The 21480-nt window shown below is 36.2% G+C and overlaps 1 protein-coding gene across 13 annotated transcripts in view; it reads right to left on the bottom strand.

Annotated features, from left to right (window-relative positions):
• Positions 1-21480, bottom strand: part of PCDH17 (protocadherin 17) — a 90219-nt gene that overhangs the window by 21306 nt on the left and 47433 nt on the right. For 6 of the 13 annotated variants that reach the window (XM_048295432.1, XM_048295436.1, XM_048295438.1 and 3 more), the window contains exon 5: positions 5632-5715. The exons of the other annotated variants lie outside the window; for them this stretch is intronic. In XM_048295432.1, the coding sequence (XP_048151389.1) occupies positions 5632-5715 (84 nt within the window). The remainder of the gene's footprint in view (positions 1-5631; positions 5716-21480) is intronic. 13 annotated transcript variants of the gene reach the window in all.

Genomic DNA, 21480 nt, shown 5'->3' with positions numbered 1-21480 from the left:
TCTGCATGAACTTTAGCATAAAGTAGTGACGGAAAAGCTGCTTTTAGCCTAGACAATAGTTTCATCGGTGAAAGTTCAACCTTGTCTAAAATTTTGGAAGATACTTATCTGAAAATTTATTTTTATTTTTTATCTCTGTCACTTCCGTATACATATTGATGTGGAATTGTGGAACAGATCCTGACAAAAGAGACTGGTGGATTGGGAGTGTGTGAGTCTGAAAAAGTTACGGGACAAAGGCGATTTATTGTATCCCACTGACATTTTGCAAGAGATGACTTTCATATATATAAGCAGTAATGTTCACAAGGATGTTGGATTTGTATCATAAAGACAAAGCTGTTTCTACAATACATACATAGTCATATACTTGTTGACAAATGTATGACAAGTACTTAATTACCCTGGTAACAATTTAAAAATACTTATAAAAGTAGAAAAAAAGCCATGTTAAAATTGAAACTATGAGAGTAAAGCTTACAAGACTTGCATGGCAGAACAAAAGACGTAAGACTATTTTGCCCTGTAAACCTCCTGTGCTGTAATCAAGTGCAGTGACAAGAACCTGGAGGAGTTCACTGCATTAAGAGGTGAAAAGAGGTGATTGTTAGAAGTGTGAATATAATTCTATATCCATAATGCATTCATTTCAGAGTGCAAGGACATCTGTTAAAAGGCTTTCTCTTACCAAGAAGCTTTAGAGATATTTGAGAAAAAGCAGGTAAAGAATCACAAATAGGGGATAATTTAATAAGATTCTATAAGGCATCAGAAAGGATATATACATTAATCTTATTCCATGACAGAAGTATATCCTGTCCCATAAACACAACTGGTGATAATTGTGAGTAATTAGTAATTATACCAAGAAGCAACAGCTTATCTCTTATGAAGAAAGCAAAATATTTGTAGCATTTTCAACACATGCTGTGTTTGCAGCATCCCTTCGTCCTATGGAGACCTCCTAGAGGAATGCAGAATCTGTCATTCAGTAAATTGGACTTGGGAGCAGATCAGAAGTTGAGGTGCTATTAGTTATCTCTAATTTATTCCTTTAAATAGAATTTTTCTGGTTTTATGAAGAGGGAAACAAAGAGACAACTGTCTCTGCATTCAATTTGTGTCTATTTTTTCAATATATGCAAATCAAATGTCTTTCCAGCCTTCCAAGAGCCTCAGAAGTAAATTTGATTGTCCCTGATTTTTGGAGAGTAATTTCACTGACAATTACAGATTTCACAGAATATTCTGAGTTGCAAGGGACCCATAAGGATCTTTGAGTCCAACTCGTAAGTGAATGGCCTGTACAGGGATTGAACCAAAAACCTTTGCATTATTAGCACCATGCTCTGACCAGCTGAGCAAAGCTCAGTGGCCCACATCTTTTGACTTTCCATCTGTCACCAAAGGAAAATTAAACTTTTTCAAAATTTTGAATATTTTTGCAAGGTTAGGTGGAGCTTTGAGCAACCTGGCCTAGTGCAAGGTTTCTCTCTCCCTGGCAGGGGAGTTGAAAATAGATGGATTTATGGTCCCTTCGAGTTCAAGCTATTTTATGATTCCCTGATTCTATGATCTTTGTCCCACTAATATTCCTATTCATGACAGTTTTTTCCTCCTTGAGCTGCCGTAAGGGGCTGTTAGTCTCCCTATGCTTGGTTCTGTTCACTAGACCAGTTTCTGTTGCACTACCTACAAATATAACATGGCTACAATAACACATAGTGCCATGAGCAATGGAACAAATTAAAGCTTCTTTTCTGTATATTTTTGTATTGACTAACATGTCTTGGAAGGCACAGTCTGCTTGAAGCTTTCTAAGTAACTGAGGCACTGTTAATGACTCTCTTCAGTCAAGAGTCTTCAGCATCTAATAATCTGTGACATGTTTTCCACTGATATTGAACACTTATATAGGCCATTACAGCTGTCTATATCCACAAACTTTGTGGAAACTTACTTTGGAGTCCTGTGTCCTTGGATAGATACTGGTTCAGAAGTTATGGGTAATCAGGGAAAAGTGCAGATACAGAATGTAATTTCGTGGACTTATTACTAAAAAACCCTGAAAATGTATCTAAAAAAATCAAGTTATTCTTTCCATAACTGTTGTTGAAAATTGATTTCCCTACATAGGATTTCTTTTTTATCTTGAATATCTGGAACAGACTCTAGGAGACCATTAATGCTACCATAAACTACTTATTGGACAAGTGTTTCAAATATGGCTTTCTAAGCAAATCGGTGTAAAAGATGTTTAAATGACTGCTCATGGAGAAGCAGATTATCCTAATTATCCTGAAGAAACTCACTAATTATCAGATTATGCTGAAACATTTCACTAAAATGTCCAGGTTGACTGTCACCGAACTAACTCAGACACTTCCACTAGATGTGCAGAACTGCTCTGTGTTGTTCAAGCATACACACATTTACACCTTGCCAAGGAATGTAAGAGGGACAAAGCACCAGATTCTGATCCTTGCATGCCTCCAAGGAAGATGTCTATGTGTGAGATAGGTGTCCAGCTTCCCACTCTAGCATATGGAGTCCTGATTAAGAGAATCAACATCATGTGCATGGTAATATAGATATTTACAATTGATCTGAATCCCTTTGCTAATTAGGTGTATGAATATGGATCAAATTTGCACTCCAAATGTCTAAATATAGATTTAGGTTACTATCTTTTGGCAGAAATACTTGAAAATACTTGGTTCCCTACCCTAAACACAGTCTTCTGTAACAAGACACTGCAAAGAATTTTGTCAGTGATTATGAGCAGAGCTGCAGAAGTGGCATCCAGTTGGTTTCTTTTTGTTTCTGTGTTAGGGAAAGTCCTATTTTGATTAATCACTCTTGCTACAAAAATGTGCTATTTTTTTCACAGCAATTTTCAAGAAAGCTGTCTTGAAATTTCTTGGAAGACATGCTCTAGCTTGTTGTCCCCAGCTGCATTACATCACGTAACAGCACACACACACATGATTCATGAAAACTGTATCATCCTACGCAAGTAAAGAACTAATTTAATTCACTTAAAAAGTCCTATCCCTTCCATAAGAAAAAAAGATCTCCTACTGCTACCTTAAAAAATCAAGCAGATTATCTTCTGTACTCACACTTGGAGCAAAGGCCAAGAAAGAAGGCTCAAGAGATTACAGGACAAAAATTAACCACAAAAGGCCAACGTATTTCTGTCAGATCAAAACATAAATATTAGGGGGGAGAAAAAAACAAAACCTGAAGAAATAATTCTGCTAAGAACTGTTTCTGTATACCAGAATTGCAGTTCCATCCTCCAGCATGAACCGTATTATAGATCTCCAGCCAGCAATAAATATCACTTATTTGGACACAGTTTTAATTTAACTAGCATCCCAGATCAGTTCACAGAAGGAAGGCAAATTTATTAATATAAATTTTCAGGTCAATAATCTTTAAAAGTAGCATGCTTAGGCATGTCTTGTTCTACATGAGAAGAAAACAAAATCTTTTAAAATGGAGAATTTGTCAATAAATCATTATAAAGAATTCAAAGCACAAGCAAAAATTTACAAATATGTACATATTATGTGTTGGCAAGCATGCAGTAAAGGGAATGTGTGGTATATACCTGCTTTATCTAAAGACAACATCCTATTAAAACCAAAATAAAATCAAAAAAGAATCTGTGATCAAAAAAATCTTATAGTCCACCTTGTGAAACATTTTAAACTAAACTTTTAGTTTATTTAAATGGTGTTGGTTGGGCTCAGCTGTGTTAGGTATGGCTTTGTTTGATTTTTTTTGTTTTTTTTACCAACTGATATTAAACCAAACTAGAAAATAAAATGTTATTTGTTGAATAAACTCTACACAAAACTGCATTTCAGCACAATTTAACTTGAAGACTATTTTACCAGCATTGGTTTTATCATAAATATACAGCAAAATTACACAGCTGTAATCACTTCCATAATCTCAAGTAAAGAATTAATTCTTCTTGGTCGGAAAAAAAAATGTCGTGAATTTTAAAAGATGTCCAAAAATGGACTCTAGCTAAGGCCAAGCTGAAGTTGTTCCACACATCCAGAGTTATACTCAAAAGGAGGTGAGGTGAAATGAACACACTGTTATCCTATGCATGTCTAGAGGATCTCCTTTTAAGAATATATTTGTATATCTATTGTGATGAACAGGAGAAATAACTTCTGAAAGGTATGTTTGCTTTAAGGAAACATAAGATATTGCCAAATATGTAGAAGAAATGTGTTATTTAAGAACTACTTTTATTTATATTTTATTCTTCAGTCTTTTGTTTCTCATCTTGATTTTCTGCCCATGTTTCTCCTGTTCCGTCTGCAAAATGTGTAATGTTCTATCAATGCTATTTAAAGAGCTGGCATATGGTTTAATGAAGTCACCACGATTTTATTTTTTCATTGAAAAAAAAATATCTAGAACTAAAAATAAACCATAGAATTAATCTCCAAATCTGAACAAAAACCTGAAAGGTTATCACCTTTGGTTATTTTAGTTTGAATATTTTAAAGGATTCTGGGGTTTTCCCTCATGAAGTACAGATTTAATAAACTCATATTGTATACTGACTGCAGATAGATGACTCCAAGTGAGACTTGGAGTCAGTCACGTTCACTCACATAAGCAAAAAACAGGAATATTTTTTCAAGCTTTGTGGTTTTGGTCAGGTATAGAATTTCTCCCAGCATGAACAGGCAGGTTTTAAATGAAAAACTTTCTCATTCTCAGCTGAAATTTGTGTCTTTCAGTAAAGTAGGTAATAATAAGACAAAATATTTCATGCTTTAGCAAAAACTGCCTTTTCAATAAATTTAGACTAGGTAGTAATGAGGTATATCGTGCAGGGTTTAATCTGTTCTTGAAAAAAGTGGGAAGTCATTCTTCTGCCCTGCTCTCAGGTATTAAGTCTGTACATCTTTTATGTTGACAGTTCAGCTTCAGGCTATAAAATAGAAGAACCTGTTCTACATCTACTATTTAAAACAAGAGCAGAAAAACTAAACCTCCATCAATCTGCTGTCTTTGTTTTATGGCTTATCTGTAGCAAAAAATGAATCATAAAAAAGATTTGTTCTGATTCTACAGACAGATCCATCAACCCACCAGTACCCATGAACCATGCATTCCTGCAGAGATTGGTGCTAATGGTGTAGTTGGGATTCTAAACGTACTCTAACATCGAACTACTGCTATTCACTTGCAATCTGTAATAAGAATGTATTAGAGAAGGTGCAGGCACACAGCACACCCAAAGTAATACGGGTTCACACGGTCTTTTTTACACATCTCTACTTTTTCCAAATAGCATGCTTTCTTTTAAACCTCTTTCAGGAAAAAAACAAAGACAGTGATATCATTTTGAACAGGTTTTTTGTGTCCAAATCTTTTAAATTAATACAAAATTAATTAAATGCAAAATTAATACAAAAATGCAATTTCTTCACCAAATTGCTTGTAAGGTCTTCAAGAAATAAATGTCTGTCAAGATCTGATATGTGACTTTTTAAGCTTCAACTTTTCAAAAAACAAACCCTACACATCTTTATAATCTCACATGTAAATTTTGGATCACAAGAGAAGACAGCTAAAGATGAAGTATTTGCTCACCTGAAAGAAGCAGATCAACAGACTGAAGTCTACTTGTGATGGTATGTAGGGTGAGGATAGCAAAGGAAAGCAAAGTCGGGAATGCTTGAAAAATAAAATATTTTTAGTTAACAAGAAGAAAATTAAAACTTTGGAGAAAGGATTCATTTCAGATCTGAATCCCTCTTCCAAAATGGTCTCTGATTTTATCTTAATCCTGTGAATAGCCACGTCTGAAAAAGTGGGGTAGCAGTTGCAATAAAGCACACAATTCTTTTAGTCAAGGGCCACTTCAGAGTGCATTCAGGAATAACTCTTGCTCAGGTAAATAATCAGGGTAAAACAGAGCGTGCAGTGTAGCAGTGATGCAAATGATTTAATGTAGTGCCTACATGTAGTTTCAGCCCCCTTTTTTAGATAGCTCTATCCAGAAATTTCTTAATGCATTCAGATCCAGTGCCAGAAAATATCAACTAAGTGGAGAAAAAAATTGAGACATTCTTAAGAAATTATAGTTCAGTTGGCTTTAAAACATGGAACAAGTGTGAGAAATATAGAAAACATACCAGTACAGTTTGGTGGCATTAATTCTGTAATGATTGTGAAAAATTTATCTTGTATGGATTATTTGGATATTTTCAAAAGATGAAAAAGGCAGCTAATTACATAAGCTATCAACAACTTCCCATGAAAAGAGCTTATAGGGTTTCTGACCTGATATCATATTCATTTAATCTAATTTATGAAACTGCTTGAGGAAACATTCAGCTGCTTTCTTGAAAGACTGACTTGGGGATTATTGGGGCTGTGTAATTGTTCAACTGATCAGACTTAAAAAGAAACATTTTGTTTTACATTAATCTTGCAGAAATGGGCAATGAATTTGAGAAATAGATTGCTGTCTAAAAGTCTTGCCAAAAAATGTCTAGCTGTGAGCAACCACAACTAATTTTTTTTTCTAACAGTCTCATTTTCTTATTTTCAGTCTTTACTCAACATCTGTTTTCTCCCCTCCTCTGTAACATAATTATGCAGAAATCAAGCATAAAACAGGTTGAGCAGTTAATAACAGGCAGCTTAAACATTTTTTCCCATTGATGCACTGCAGATGTTTCTTTCTTTTTATTTTTTTTCCTTTGGCTTCTCATCTAATTTGTATACATTTCTACTCTGATCTTGAATATGCTCTCATAACATATGGAAGCACCTGAAAGTAAGTCTGGAAAATGCACGTGTTTATAAGGCTTTTATTGGATATATAGCATATTTAGAGGGAAAGCAGAGTTTGTCCAGATAATGCTGGAGGAATTTGACTGAGAGAGATAGTCTGCCAGAACAAGAAAGACTTCCAGACCTTTTAAAGATATTCTATATAAAAGTTTGTAGTCTTTCAGTACATGTCTATGTAGATGTATTCTTTTTCCAAGATAAGCTCACTTTGTTTTTTATTTGACATAAACTTATCTCAAAAGTAGTCATAGCTCCATGATAAATACTCCTCATTTCACAAATACTTCATTTCAGTAATTAGAACTTGACATCTAGCCTAAAAGAGATGGCAAAATATTATACTGCCAGATATTCAAAACGTCCACTAAAATATAAGAGTTCCTCCATGCAGAAACAGGTACAAGATGCTGTTTTCCCCTTGATTTCCCAAGGGTATTCTTATTATGATAAATAAAGGTTTCTAATTCATCTGGAATAAAAAAAAAAATGTTTAAACAAGTTGAGGCTAACTATGGAAAAAGAACTAAAATTCTAGGAAATCTTCAGTTCACGCAAAGAAAGAAAAAAAGATACAAATTACAAAAGACAATACTATACAGAAAAAGAATGGATTTCATTTTATGTGGTACGTGTAAACAAAACACAGTGAGTATAACTGAACGTGCAACCTATTGTAATTAGAGGACTCTATCTTCGGGTTCACATAAATACTATAATTGGAATTATTCCTTGAATGTTGAATGAGTTTATATGAGATGAATCCTAGCAAGCCTGGTAAGGGTGAACATGTTCCTATTGGTTTAATAATGTTTGTGCTCCTGTTTGAAAAGTAGGGACTGGACAACTTGGGGTTTTTATTTATACTGTCACTGATTTAGTTCTATATTCTTGGTCTGTCAGAAAACTATTGCATATTTTCCATATTTGCTGGATGCTTGTGCAAAAATGTTGATTTTAACATTTTTCAGCCTATCCGCTGCAGGAATTTTTTAGATTTAGTTGCACTCACATATTTATTATACTATAGACAATATGGAGGAGATACTACCCTTTATTACTGAGACACCACATAATCTGATGGCTGCTGCTCAAGGAAAACTATTATTTGCTTTCATTTTTCTCACAAGAGATGATGAATAGTTAAAAATTAGCACAGAAAATGCATGTAAATTCCTAGTTTATCTGTGAAACATTTATTCTTTAAGAGGGTCACAAACCTGCAGCTTCTAACCTGCTGTTTTAAAGTAAAAGAGAAATTCTGCCATTTGAGTAATGGCATATCTAGTAAAGTAAGTTTGACAAAGATGAATAAAAGGATGTTTCTTAACTAAATATGAGTTTTAAAGAAAAATGAAACATTAGTATCTTTTTGAGGGGCAAAATTACATGTAGGAAATTTACAAATTATGAAATTATTTCATTTTCCTTTGTTTCTCGAAAAGATGGCTAGTTTCTCTCCCAGGCAGAAAGTTAACAATCATTTTCAAACTAAAAAGAAACCCCAAAGAACAAAAGACCAAACCCAGAAAAAAATACCCAACAAAAACCAAACTCCAATTTCAAATCCCCCTTTTTAAAAAGGTGAGAAAAAGCATTTGATATTCTTTAAACAGCTATCTAATGCTAGAAGCTGCTTTAATAATGTAAGATTACATGGATAGCTTTTGTAATGTGCCCAGTCAAGTTAGCCATAAATATGTGCATACAAACCAGAAAAATTCTTTTGTAATGCAAAATATTTCTTTGTGAAAAAACATTATTCTCATGAAGGAGTTCTTCAGTATACTTGAAAGACCTATCTTGATAGCTGCACATTTAAATTTTCGAAGTTGAAGAAAACTCTTGTTGTTCCACATCGTCCTCACCTGCCCCCAGCAGAGGAATCAAAGCACAAGAGGCAGACTGGAAGCAGGCAAGAAAAGTTAAAGAATGTGGGAAGAAACTGAAAGACATCCTGCATCTGGTATATCCTGAAATTACCCTGGAAATCTGCTTAGAACTACCATGGAGTGTGTTGATATTTACAGTGCCCTCATGCATGCCTAGAAAATTTGGATTCTTGGAATTAATCCACCCAGACTGCAATTTAATGAAGTTTATTAGATTATTGGGGGGGAGGGGGAGGGGGTGGGGAGGAAAGAAAAGTGAGAAAAAGAAAAAAGAAAAACATGTAGCAGCATCTTCAATACAAACACAAAGAGCTCTTTTATATGGGATTGACAAGACTGTGCTATGGTTTATGGCAGAGTTTTTCTGCACACCACCATCATACCTGAAGGGAGCCTAAAAGAAAGATGAAGAGAGACTATTTACAAAAGCATGTAATGATGGGACAAGGAGGAATGGCATCAAACTGAAAGAGAGTAGGTGTACAATAGATATTAGGAAGAAAATCTTCACTGTGAGGGTGGTGAGGCACTGGCACAGGTTACCCAGAGAAGCTGTGGATGCCCCATCCCTGCAAGTGCTCAAGGACATATTGGATGGAGCTCTGAGCAACCTAATTTAGTGGTTGATGTCCCTGCCCGTGGCAGGGGAGTTGGAACTAGATGATTTTTAAGATCCAACCTAAACCATTCTATGATTTTATGAGAAGTGTATTTTACACAGGTTTAATTTGTCTGTTCTTTTATTTTCTTTCTCTTTCAATACATGAAATTCAAGATTTTTTCCTATTATTCACCAACAACAGAGATTTTGTAATTGCTGTTAAGCAATATTTCATGTACAACACTAAAGATATAACTACTACATATATACAAGGTCACTGCAAGGTTCTACCAAGACATGATAGTTCTCAGAAGAAAGTAATGTCTTCCTGTCTTTGAGAAGGGAATTTTTCCTGACTTTAAAATATGCTTTTTACAAAGTTGACAAGCCTCATCAGTTAGGATTTGCTTATATTTCATTTAAATTCTTTTAAATTTTCAATATTTGTGCTGTTCTATGTATTGTGATAATTCTCCTCCTCCTCATGAGACCTGCTTTGTTTTCTTACCTCCAGATATCACCGCTTGAGAGTTTTCTGACACAGTTGTCAAAGTCCCCAGGAAAAAAGTTTTATCTGGTATCTGCTGCATGAACCTCTAGTTTTGTAAATATAGTCCTGCACAACAGTGCTTTTATAATGCTAATATTATAAAATATGTATTTATATACAGAACAAGCTCTTCTGGTATGATAATTTAAAATAATAGTGCCTATTTACAAATCTTTTAATAAAGAATAGAAAAAGAAGTTAAATGATACTTTGTTTATAATTGAATCCTGCAAGCTATGTGTCTACCAAAAGTCTCAAACTTCCATGTAGCTATTCACAAAAAAAAGAAATTCATACCTAAGAAAATGTTGATCCAAAAAATCTGAATTATGCCCTTTCCAGCTCAGGAAGACAAACAACGTTGACTGGAAGGTGCCTGGTTCCAATCCAAACTAGAACAGTCATTCAAATAAGTCATCTCTCTTTTCTTTGCAAAATGAGTATTCCAAAAAATGGTGAGGCTCACCAACTGTAATAAAACTGACATCCTCTATCCAGTCATCTAAATCCTGAGTAAGCTCAGGAAGATGTTAATTAATTAAAAAAAAGTCTACACAAGTTTAATATTCTTGAAAACTCAGTCTGGACTTGGGTCACGGCCTAGACTTGGCAGTACAGTGGGTGTTGATCTAAAGAGAAAGATAAGACATTAATTATCCTTATACTCCTCTGTTTCTGTGTTGTTAAATATTGTCAACCAGGAGATCTGTGTAGCTTGTTCGATCTAGGGAGAATGTGCTATACCTTTAGGTCAGAAATGAGCAATAATAGTACCTAAAGACCCACATGTGTGGAGAACAGCATAATTATCAGTGTACCTTCAGGTCTTATCTAAATATCTTTAGATCATATGTCATATATATTACCTGACATAATTCACAGGATATGGACTGAAAAGTGAACAGCTTGCATTAGCCGACAGCTTTTTCTCTCTTTATCTCAGGAAAATTATGCTACCTTCACCAGGGAGATACTTGGAAAACATCAGCTTATGAAGGAATATTTACTAGTTCAGCAGAGCAAATGGTCCTAAAAGACTCACAAAGGTATCGTGAAACTCTCACAACAATACTCTAGTCTCCTGGGCTGAAATTCTACCAGTATAAAGAATAAAATAATCTGTGTTCTGGGAGGGCTTCACTGCTTAGATATGTAAATTGAGAAGTTGGCCTTTTTATGCTCCCTACCTAGTCTGTGGAAAAAGAGAGGCTCTATCAGAGGGAATTTCAGTTGAAATTCTTAATATAGAGATTCAAACACTATTTAAGTAAGTTTTTGGGTTTTGGGGGGTTTTTTTTGGTTTTTTTTTTCCTTTGGCCACCAAAAATTAGGATCAAGAATCTTTAACCTCATGAACTTCAAAAAAGCCAAATGTAATGCATCAGTACTGGGATATGCATGGATTGAGAGCAGCCATTCTGAGAAGGACTTGGAGTTTCTGGTGGATGAAAAAGTGGACACGACCCAGCCATGTGCACTCACAGCCGGAGCTGAGGTTTTCTTACCAGAAACCAAATGGTATCCTGGGCTGCATCAAAAGCAGTGTGGCCAGCAGGGTGAGGGAGGGATTCTGTCCCTCTACCACACTCTCATGAGACCCCATCTGGAGCAGTCCAGCTCTGGAATCCTCAGCACAAGAAAGACATGGACCTGTTAGAGAGGGTTTAGAGGTGAGCCAAAAATGTCAGAGGGCTGGAGCACCTCTCCTGTGAGGACAGGCTGAAAGAGTTGGGTCTGTTCAGCCTAGAGAAGAGAAGGCTCCGGTGACACCTTACAGCAGCCTACGAGTATTTATATGGGGGCTTATAAGAGAGATGGAGAAAGACTTTTTACCAGGGCCTGTGGTGACAGAACAAGGGCCAATGGTTTTAAACTGAAAGAAGGTATGTTCAGATTAGATGCAAGGAAGAATTCTTTCACAACGAGGGTGTTGAGTCCTGCTTTTGTTAGAGAGGTTAGACTAGATGATCTATAAATGTCCCTTCGTACCCACACCATTCTAAGATACATAAGTCATGTCTCTTATGTTCTTTATTAGCATGAAGTTGTCACAAACAACAGCCTGTACAACCTTGGCTACAAAACTGTCTCAGCCAAGGAGAAAGTGGTATGCCTTTGCTCCAGTCTTCACTTCTCTGTATGACATGCCACAGTTCAAACAGAACTACAAATTTTAACCGGAATTGGAATCCTTTGGGACATAGGCTACCAAAAATGCATTAATTTAGAGTTGGTGCACTCAGCTGTTTGCTCCTTCTAGAGAGAAAATGAGAGAAGTTAAGTCAAGAGCTTAATACACCGCTGGGAGGTACTCAGAGACTGCTGTGATGAGTATCAACAGAATGAACAGAAATATCTAATACATAATGAGAGCAATGTAGGAAAAGGTTGACTTTCAGAGAACTACCTGCTCTTTTCATGATAACTTGGCAGTATATGTGCAAGGTGTGCATATATATATATTTATAATCCTTTTTTTCCTACTACACAGTGATTATAGCAATCTCCTCGTTTGTGCTATGCCTATTTGACAAGCACGATTTCTTCAGAGATCGATACATGCCTTTCACTTCCAAATTAAAAATATGGCTGAAAGGCCTGGATGCTTTTAAGTTACTACATTTTACAAGAACAAACAAGAATACTAATCATGAGCATGAAATAACTAACACGAACACAACTATCAACAAACCATTCTGCTGGATGGCATCAAACTGGAATGAACACAGCATAAAGATGGTTATAGAAAAGATAAAGAGTGAGATGGATCACAGAGTGCAGTAACTATTACATTTTTTTCTTGTTGGGCTCTTGTTTTGAAGAGCAAATTTAAGAAGTGATCTGAAAAAAAACCCCAAAAAATTAAAAGATGGTTAGGCCAGGAAGGATTTGGGGCCACTAACCTTGACAGAGCTGTCTTTGCCCTAAGCAGTATTTGTGCTTTCATAATGTGAGCCACTGATGTTCATTTGGAGACTGAGATGAAAATACAACTGCATTTCACTCATGGACTAGTACTCATGTTTTGTTAAATGTATCCACTTAGTCACTGACATAGACTTGCTTTCTTGATGAACCTTGAGAGAGAGTGCAATTATTCAAATGTGAAACTCTATGTATTTTTTTGTTTTGTTTTTACTCATGTATTCCAGCAATTTAGGCTGTGTCCAGGGTGATTGTGTAATCACCTTCAAGTGTATTGCCCTAATCTGTACAGAACTGCCAAGAAGTTGCAAACTTAGACTTCTTACAAAAAAGAAAATCACATCGCTGTGAACAAGGACAATACAGTATACAAAATACTTACTGGAAATAAAAAATAAGACTAGAAGCAATGTTCCTGGTCAGAGGGCAGTGTCATGGTTTAACGCCACAGGGCAACTAAGCACCTGAGCTTTGCTCAGTCACTCCCCACCGCAGCAGGATGAGGGAGAGAATTGGAAAAAAAAAGTGAGAAAACGTGGGTTGAGATAAAAGCAGTTTAATGGGTAAGAAAAGGAAAATAAATTGATGCATAAAATAGCTTTTCACCATTCAACAACCAGTGCCCAGACACTTCCCAAGCAGCAACCCCTGGTCTGCTTCCCCCACAGTTTACATGCTGCGCATTCCACCACACGGCATGGACTATCCCATTGGCAAGTTTGGGTCACCTGTCCTGCCTGTGCCCCTTCCCAGCTTCTTGTATCCCTCCAGCCTTCTTCTTTGTGAGAAGCTGAAAAGTCCTTGATTGTGGGTAAGCACTACTTAACAAAAACTAAAAACATCAGTGTGTTATCAACATTATTCTCATACTAAAACCAAAACACAGCATTGCACCAGCTACTAGGAAGATAATGAACCCTTTCCAAGCCAAAACCAGGATAGAGAGTCAAACTAATGGAATGAGGTTAGCCAGAAAAAAATTAATACGAAAGGGAAAACTGTGTAGGTAAAAGTCGTGAAAAGATTAAAAATACATACCTTGTGCAAAATGAGACAAAAGGTGATCAAAAGGTAAAATGTCAATTATAAGATCAAAGATAGAAACAACATACCCTAATTAAAAGGTAATAAGAGGAAAAGTCAAATAACAAGGTGAAAAACAGTATGTGATTACCAGGAATTATTTCAAATACTAAATAAAAAAGATAGAAAAGGTGATATTGCAAGCAGAAGTTATGCAACACCAAAACACATGAAACAGAGAGAATGTTAAAATGCTAGGGGAGAAATGTAATGTAATGATTGCATCAAAGGATTGTGGTAAAAGTAACACAGGTGTTAATAAAATAAGAATAATGATGAAGATAACTGCACTGATTTTTTTTTTTTTAAATAAAAGTCAGGAACTAAGAACTTATTATGGAAAAAAAAATAAAAATCATAAAAAAGAAAAATTTGATCCACTTGAAAATACCACTAATATCTGTGCAATCTGACTAAATGTATACTTCCTAATACGTATTTTAGTGCCCATCAACAGCAGATAAAGTATTATACAGAAATGCATGCATAATAATACCACAAGCCTAAACCATTCAGCTGTATCACAAATAATAATTATCTGGGACACTAAAAGATCATGGCAAAAGCTAATCTAATAAGTCTTCCATTATCCTTTAATACTTTAAAACTGTGCCGTGAGCTAAACAGTTGTCAAAATTGAGTTCTGTTTACACCGAGCTGAGTATCAGTGAAACAGAGATCACTGCTGAGCTCTAATTACAAAAACAAATTGTTCTCTCTGTAATCGAGCTGCAAAGGTTAGTCTGCTTCTCCTTCTCCCCCCCCCGCCCAAACCCCCCAGCAGACTTTATGCTTATTGGAGGCACAAAGATGGATGAAAGATCATATGTCATTTGTTGAGCAGATAGGAATTGTACGAGAGGGGACATAATACAACCCCACCAGATAACGCTGATTAGCAGCTGCCTTGCAGGGATGAGGTCACAGAGAGCCTGGTGACTACTTTAAACCGGATATTGTATTTCATTTTAACTCAGCTAATGGCATATTCCCTTTTCTTCAAAGTGCAGTGGCTACCAGAAAAGTGCAGTCCTTGGCTATCCTGCTTCTGAAGGGAGGTAAAGACTGCAGAAGAGATTCAGAGAGGCACAGGGAATCTGTCCTCTGCTCAAGATCACATGGACTTCCATCCTCCATATTGAGTAAGAACTGCAGTTGTACATTTCACTTTATGCAGACAGGAGCTAGCTAAGCATTTGTGGAAAGCTGACTGATGTGCAAGTCTGCATCAGAGGACCGAGTTCAGATTTCGCATTGTGTTCTGCCCATATGAATGTCCAACATGAATGGAAGTAGGACAGCTCACTAATTATCATGTCTTCTAAGTTTTTATTCAGTCCTGCTGGGGAGAGTTAGGGTTCTATTTGTTTTTCTGCAATACAGTCTTACATTCATAGGCAGTTTGATGTACAGCTCCCCGCTTCCCAACCCTCTTGCCAATAATTTCCTCTATCACAATCACAGGTTAGGTAGTGTATGGCACCAACACAGATTTTCATGTCTGAATATAAAATGCTGATTGTGAACTAATAGCCATGGCTGCCTGTGCCACCACTTCTTTACAGATATGTAATTCACTTCTTGAAAGAAATGCTATTACAATGCAACTAAATATAACACTGCTCCACAGCAGGTATTATTGTGGTGAGAATAGCCCATCACAGTCAGATGGTAAACATTTGTTTTACACAAGCCAGTCTCTGCTTGTTCACTGTCAGAGAAAATACATTTTGCATCATCACTTACGTTGTTTTCCTTATCTGGCGTGATAGTTACAATCTATATTTCTCAGCTCTGTGCCCCAAGGACCAAAAGCATCAAGGTAGAAGGAAAGAAAATATACTAATAAAAATGCAGTACCAACCCATCTCATGAACAGAACCAGAGTCATCTTTGATTTCCAACATGCTCACAGCTCTTTCCAAGACAGCTGCTAAATTACTACTTTAAAACACTGAAAGCCAGCATGAGAAAAGCTCTTATTTTATGAATAACAGCTACCTAATTCACACAGCCTTGCTCAGGGAAGAATACCGTTTCATTATGACTAGCACTCAGTTTTGCATCTAGAACTCAAAGAAAAGGTTACTGAGAAACTCTATTATGATGGCAAAGTGTACTATTCCTTTGAACGATGAATTACTAAAACAAAAACAAAAAACAAAAAACAAGTCAATTAAATCTACTTAATTCTACATTCTACAAAACTCACCAAATCTAAAAATCTAAGGCTCATTTAAAGCAAGCAGAGTGGGTCATTAACAGCTTATTGAAGATGCCAGTCAACTGGAAATGTGGTAAGAATTTAAACACATGTAAGTACTGGCAGTCCTCATGCCTGATTTTTTTTCTTTTTGTTCTACTAAGGAGAAAATTTCCATCTTGCACCCTATTGGTACAAGAAATCCCACCTAATGTAGATTTGCATTTGTAATTCTTTCATAATCTATCTTCTCTAATACTAGAGATATTAAGAAACTTCATGCCTTAGGAGTGGAATGTCTACTTACTTTATCTAGGCTAATTAAATAAAAATAATTTTGAAGTTTGCTATTATGAACTTGGGATTTTTAAGACATATGACTAGGTGCATTGCAATGGCACGTGTATTTCAGTTGTAAAATATGACTTTTATATATTTAGGAAGCTTTAAAATTCTTTTGAATTTTTTTGTGTGTAGTACAATTCTGAATTTTCTGCTGGGAAATTAATTATTTCACAGTAGCCATTTACAGTTTGCAAGAAAAATGCATTATTACTTGATAGCACTCTAATAATTTTAAATGGGAGAATATAGTCATTACTCTAAATAAAAGTAAAAACTGAACAGAAATCTGCTCTACTTTCTCATCCCAGAATGATGAAATTTTTGGGTATTTACTAGCAAAATGAGACTTGTAATCTGGTTATGTCTGTAAGACAAACATAAATCACTACATAATGAATGAGTGTAATTTCTAACCTCTCATCTGTAAGTAAGTTTTATAACTAAAATATTTTTAAATACAAAGTAATACAAATACATTCATATTAAGAGTTTTATGTCTTATCCTTTACACAATGACAGTTTCCATCTTGCTGTATATCTGGCTTGGTAACTTCAAAATCTAATTTACTGCTTAAACTTAAAGGCCTACACTTTTTGCATACACAGAATGAGCATTCATTCATTCTGGGAGCCAAACAAGGAGCTTACATGAAAAAGATAAAAAAGACAAAACCACAGATATTGTAAATAGTTAGAGATTATCTTGCAACATCTTGCCTATATGTAGCAGTTCTTATTCAACAGGTGTGATTATTTTAGAAGATATAGGAAGACCTTTATCTTTTTTTTTCTGCCTATTGCAGCATCTGTGAAAAAAAACACATAAACATCTCTGTGTCAAGATGTGTCTAGTTTCAGAAAGCTGTTTAAACTTCAACAGGCTAACGTGACTGCCCACTTCTTCATTTTCTCAAAAAAAAAATTTCTACTCACATGTGGGAAAAAACCCCATGGCATTTGCCATCTTTTTGTTTTGCTTTAAGCAGTTTTGCAGTGTGGATTCACCATTTTTTGGGCTAGGAAACATCTCCAGTGAAGACCTACCTTCTGTCTGAAGCAAGGTTCTCCTTTCTTTAGCCTGTGATTCCACAGTATGTAAACCTAAGCCAGATCATTCCTGCCTGGCATCTACTCTGTGTTTCTGCCCTGTTTCAATTTTACAGTGCCTAAAAGTGCCTAAAAGAACATACAAAAAAAATCAGTTCGCCTTCCTGAACCAGCTTGCTGAAGGATCACAAGTCCTCTGTCCTTTAAAATTCTCATCTAGAGAGTGGAGAATGTACTATATGGAACCAGGACACTTTAACTGATTTAAACCAGATAAAATTGTGAAAGTAACTTTCTGATGTTGGAAAGACTATGAGAGACCCCATCCTTGCTCATCAGGAGCTAATGTTTATGGACAGTCACTTGTATTTTTATTGCTCCTTTTAATGCTAAAAGTTTCCTTCTTGTTTTAAACACATTAATGCCTTCCTAGGAATGGTCCTTCCTGGGATCACAAGTTGCAAGCTTGCCACATGCATTGCAAAGACTGTGTAAGTGGAGCTGCTATGGGACACAAACTGACGGACCCCAGCCTTACATCTTCTGAGTTAATGTTGTCACAAAACTGTCACAAAATCTAAAGGGCAAAGAATAGCTGATTCAAGGTCAGCCAGCTTAAGAAGGATGTGATGCTGGAGGAACAAAGAACATTCTGAATATCTGTAGGTTAGGAATATTTTCTGTTTCCTTAAATTATATACCCTATGCTTACTCAAGTAGTACAAAGTCTCAAGATCTCATCAGACATACAGAGAAAGGAACTGAAATTCCTTGTTTTTACCTCAATAAGCATTGTCCTTCTTTTTAGTGTCGGATTGGATCGCAATCATCAATGTGATAATCTTATCTTGCTCATACTGCTGTAACTTGCATTATGCAGAAATCAGTCAGGGACACAAGCATAATATGCACAGAAAAAAAAAATTCTAAGAGGACAAGCCACCTCAACCTGTCATGTCAACAACTTATATTTTCCATTGGTTCTCCATTTATTTTCAATGCTGGTTTAAGAACCCGGCCATAATATTTAAGGCTTTGCTGAGCAGAATGCATCTGAGAATAATTCTCTGTTCACTGCACAATGAGACAGCTGTGTCCCTCTAGGCCACTCTCATGAGTGTGAAGCTCTCAAGTTTAGAAATAAAATGTTCTCTGTTGATGGCTGTCATTTGATGGAAAAGACACATCACAAGAAATAAACAGGAGCTCCAGTCAGATTCTTGTACACTGAGGAAGCAATCAAAGAATAAGAACTAAACTAAACAAAACCAGAAATTTAAATGAAGTAAATAAAACCAGCCACATCTGTTAGCTACTGTTGGAAAGTCAAGCCTCTCATTAACAGCTCCATGGCTACATCAAACTTGCATGGTGTGGATCTGCTGGGATACGCCATGCCTCCTGCTCCCCGTCCACATACCTAATTCTCCTAAGGGAAATCAGGGTGCAATGAGATAAAAATGATTCCAACAGAGTTTTGGGGTCCCATCCAGGACACTGTTCCAGTAAACTGTTGAGCACAAGCAAGTCTTGCATCGATATCTAAATGATTGAGGTAGTTGGCTCTCACAGGCTACAATAAGAGGTACCTGGAAATGTGATTAAGGGTTAGGTGAGATCTGAATCCTATGGACTTCAGTGTACTGTACTTAACAAAATTAATGTCCTGTACCTTTCTTTGTCTCTTCACAAGAAATATGACTTCAAAATTTTTTTAAATCCTAACACTTTTCACCAGGAAACAGTATGGATTTTGTTTCCCTTTATATAACACTGCTATCAATTTTTTTTATTTGCCCAAACTCACCTTCCTTGTGCACTATTCCTATGAAGTACTTGGAAGAGCTCCTTTGGAATCAAACCTATTTCTGCTGGATAGAACAAATGGCAGGATATGCTTGAAGAGTTACGTGGCTGGCAGTCACTGCTGAGAGTAAAGCATATAATGCTAACTCTCAGCATGCATCAGGGTGGAATTCAAGCACAGCTGAACAGAGTTGCAGGTATCCTTGTCTACCTTTGAGCTGTTCAACCTGACAGAGCAGTGTACCATAACTTTACATTCAGACCTGTTTTGTTCTTTTCAGTAAGGAAATCCTGAATACAGCATTGATGGAATCGCTTGTTTGAATCAGCAAGCAAGCTATTAACGGGACATGTCTGGGTCAAATATTCCACAAGTTTCAGCTGTTACTATAACCTCTTTTTAAAACTGGAGAGAAGTTTTCTTTTCCTAAGGTTCCAGATGAAGGAATTTTAAATAAATATATATTGTAATTGAATGAGAATAGGAGAAAAAATGTTAAGCCCCTTAGATAAACTGAGACTCCTATTCTTGTCTGAGAACGAGTGACACTCTGTGGAGCCCAAAATATTGATTCCTTTCCTACAGGTTCTTTGGCTGAATGTGGCTTAATAGCTGTAAAACTGCCACAGCAGAAAACTGTCTATGTGCTATAACAGCCCTACCTATAATTTCCATGCAGCTAGAATGATACTGAGCACACCTTTGTCCTGATCCAGGTCTCATGTTGCAGACATGATTCAGAAGTCAGCATAGCCAGGATTCATGGCTGTGTGGTCCTTCTTCTTAGCATAATGTTCTTCTTGGATTTTACCTTGAACCTTTTCAGAAATTCTGTGAAAAGGACCCTTGGTGATTACACAAGAAGGTGACTTTTCTGTGCTGCAGGGTAAAAGAGACTACAAGTGTGCCTGTGGCCAGGCTATTGAGCTTGGTTTCAGGGTCAGAGAACCCCTGACATCAGAGTGCCATGGTTTATTTGTACAAAGTGTGGGTATGAGGCTGTTACCTGATAGCATCTGAGCAATGGCTGAATGAAGATGCATTACCAACATGTTTCTTTCATGAACCTGTGTTTACCGGACTCAACCAAGAAGCTGCAGCAATCCCCACAAAACTATGGCAGACTAGTCAGGAGCTACAGCAACCCAAACAGATCCCACTGCAGTCCATAAAAGAGCGTTGGACACGAGGTGGAAAAGAATCTTAAGGCATTGCTTTGATGAAAGACCTCCATAATGAACACCAGAGCATGTAAGAGCACACCTACTTCTGTCTGAGGCTACACTGAAGCACTCTGAAAAATTAATCCTTATCAGTTAAACAGACAAAGATTTGCTCAATTGCATCAAACCAGTAAGTAGATATTCTTTTACTCTTCTTGTTGCACTTTTACTCTTTTCATTACTTTTTTCCTAATTCTTATTCACATCTAAAATGCACTGATTCTCTTTACTCTTACTCACTTTGGCACTTTGGATTCACTTTGGATTTAAGTTCAGAAAATGTGACTGTATTTTAAGCATAAATAAAGATAAAAATAAATAGCTCTAAAATGATTTGACTAATCCACCTGTAATGTTAATTTGGGCAAGTTTTCACAGCTGGGTCAGTGTAGAAAAAGAGGAAAACATTAAGATTTGTGCTAGATTGAGGGAAAATGGTAATAGTAATGGATGTTTGCATTCCTAAATTAAGTTCTGCAACAATAGGCTGTGAGAGGTCTCTAATAGGATGTGAAAGATCTCTAAAAGTATTTTTTCAGGGATGACGAAAGTCAAAATGACAAAAGGGTAATGAACAAGCCTAAAATAGGCATTTGGTAAATTGTGTAATAAAGGAACAATAGAAATATCATTGTTGCCTTTGATATGTGATACTACTAGTATACCAAGGGAAAATGGACATTGTCTGTACATGTACTTGAAAAGGTTATTCTTAGCTGCCAAAACTCCCAGGAAGAGTGAGAATAAAAAGCAGAAGGAGCTGAAAATAGGAAACTGGTGGCAGTCATCAGAGACAACCAATATAATGTGTGGGTGTTTTTTCCAGTAAAAAGGAAGCACACATTGAATTTTATTTTAACATTAGTTGCAGGTATAACTATCAAGTCTCCCTCTCATAAAAATTCATTATGAAGAGGCAGACTTGAGTCAATTGAATCACAAGCAAAAGATAAAATTCAAGATGAAA

Source organism: Corvus hawaiiensis, chromosome 2, assembly GCF_020740725.1.
Source record: "Corvus hawaiiensis isolate bCorHaw1 chromosome 2, bCorHaw1.pri.cur, whole genome shotgun sequence".
Taxonomy (NCBI): Eukaryota; Metazoa; Chordata; class Aves; order Passeriformes; family Corvidae; genus Corvus; species Corvus hawaiiensis.
The sequence above is the reverse complement of the archived record's forward strand: the minus strand, read 5'-3'. Positions and strand labels throughout refer to the sequence as shown.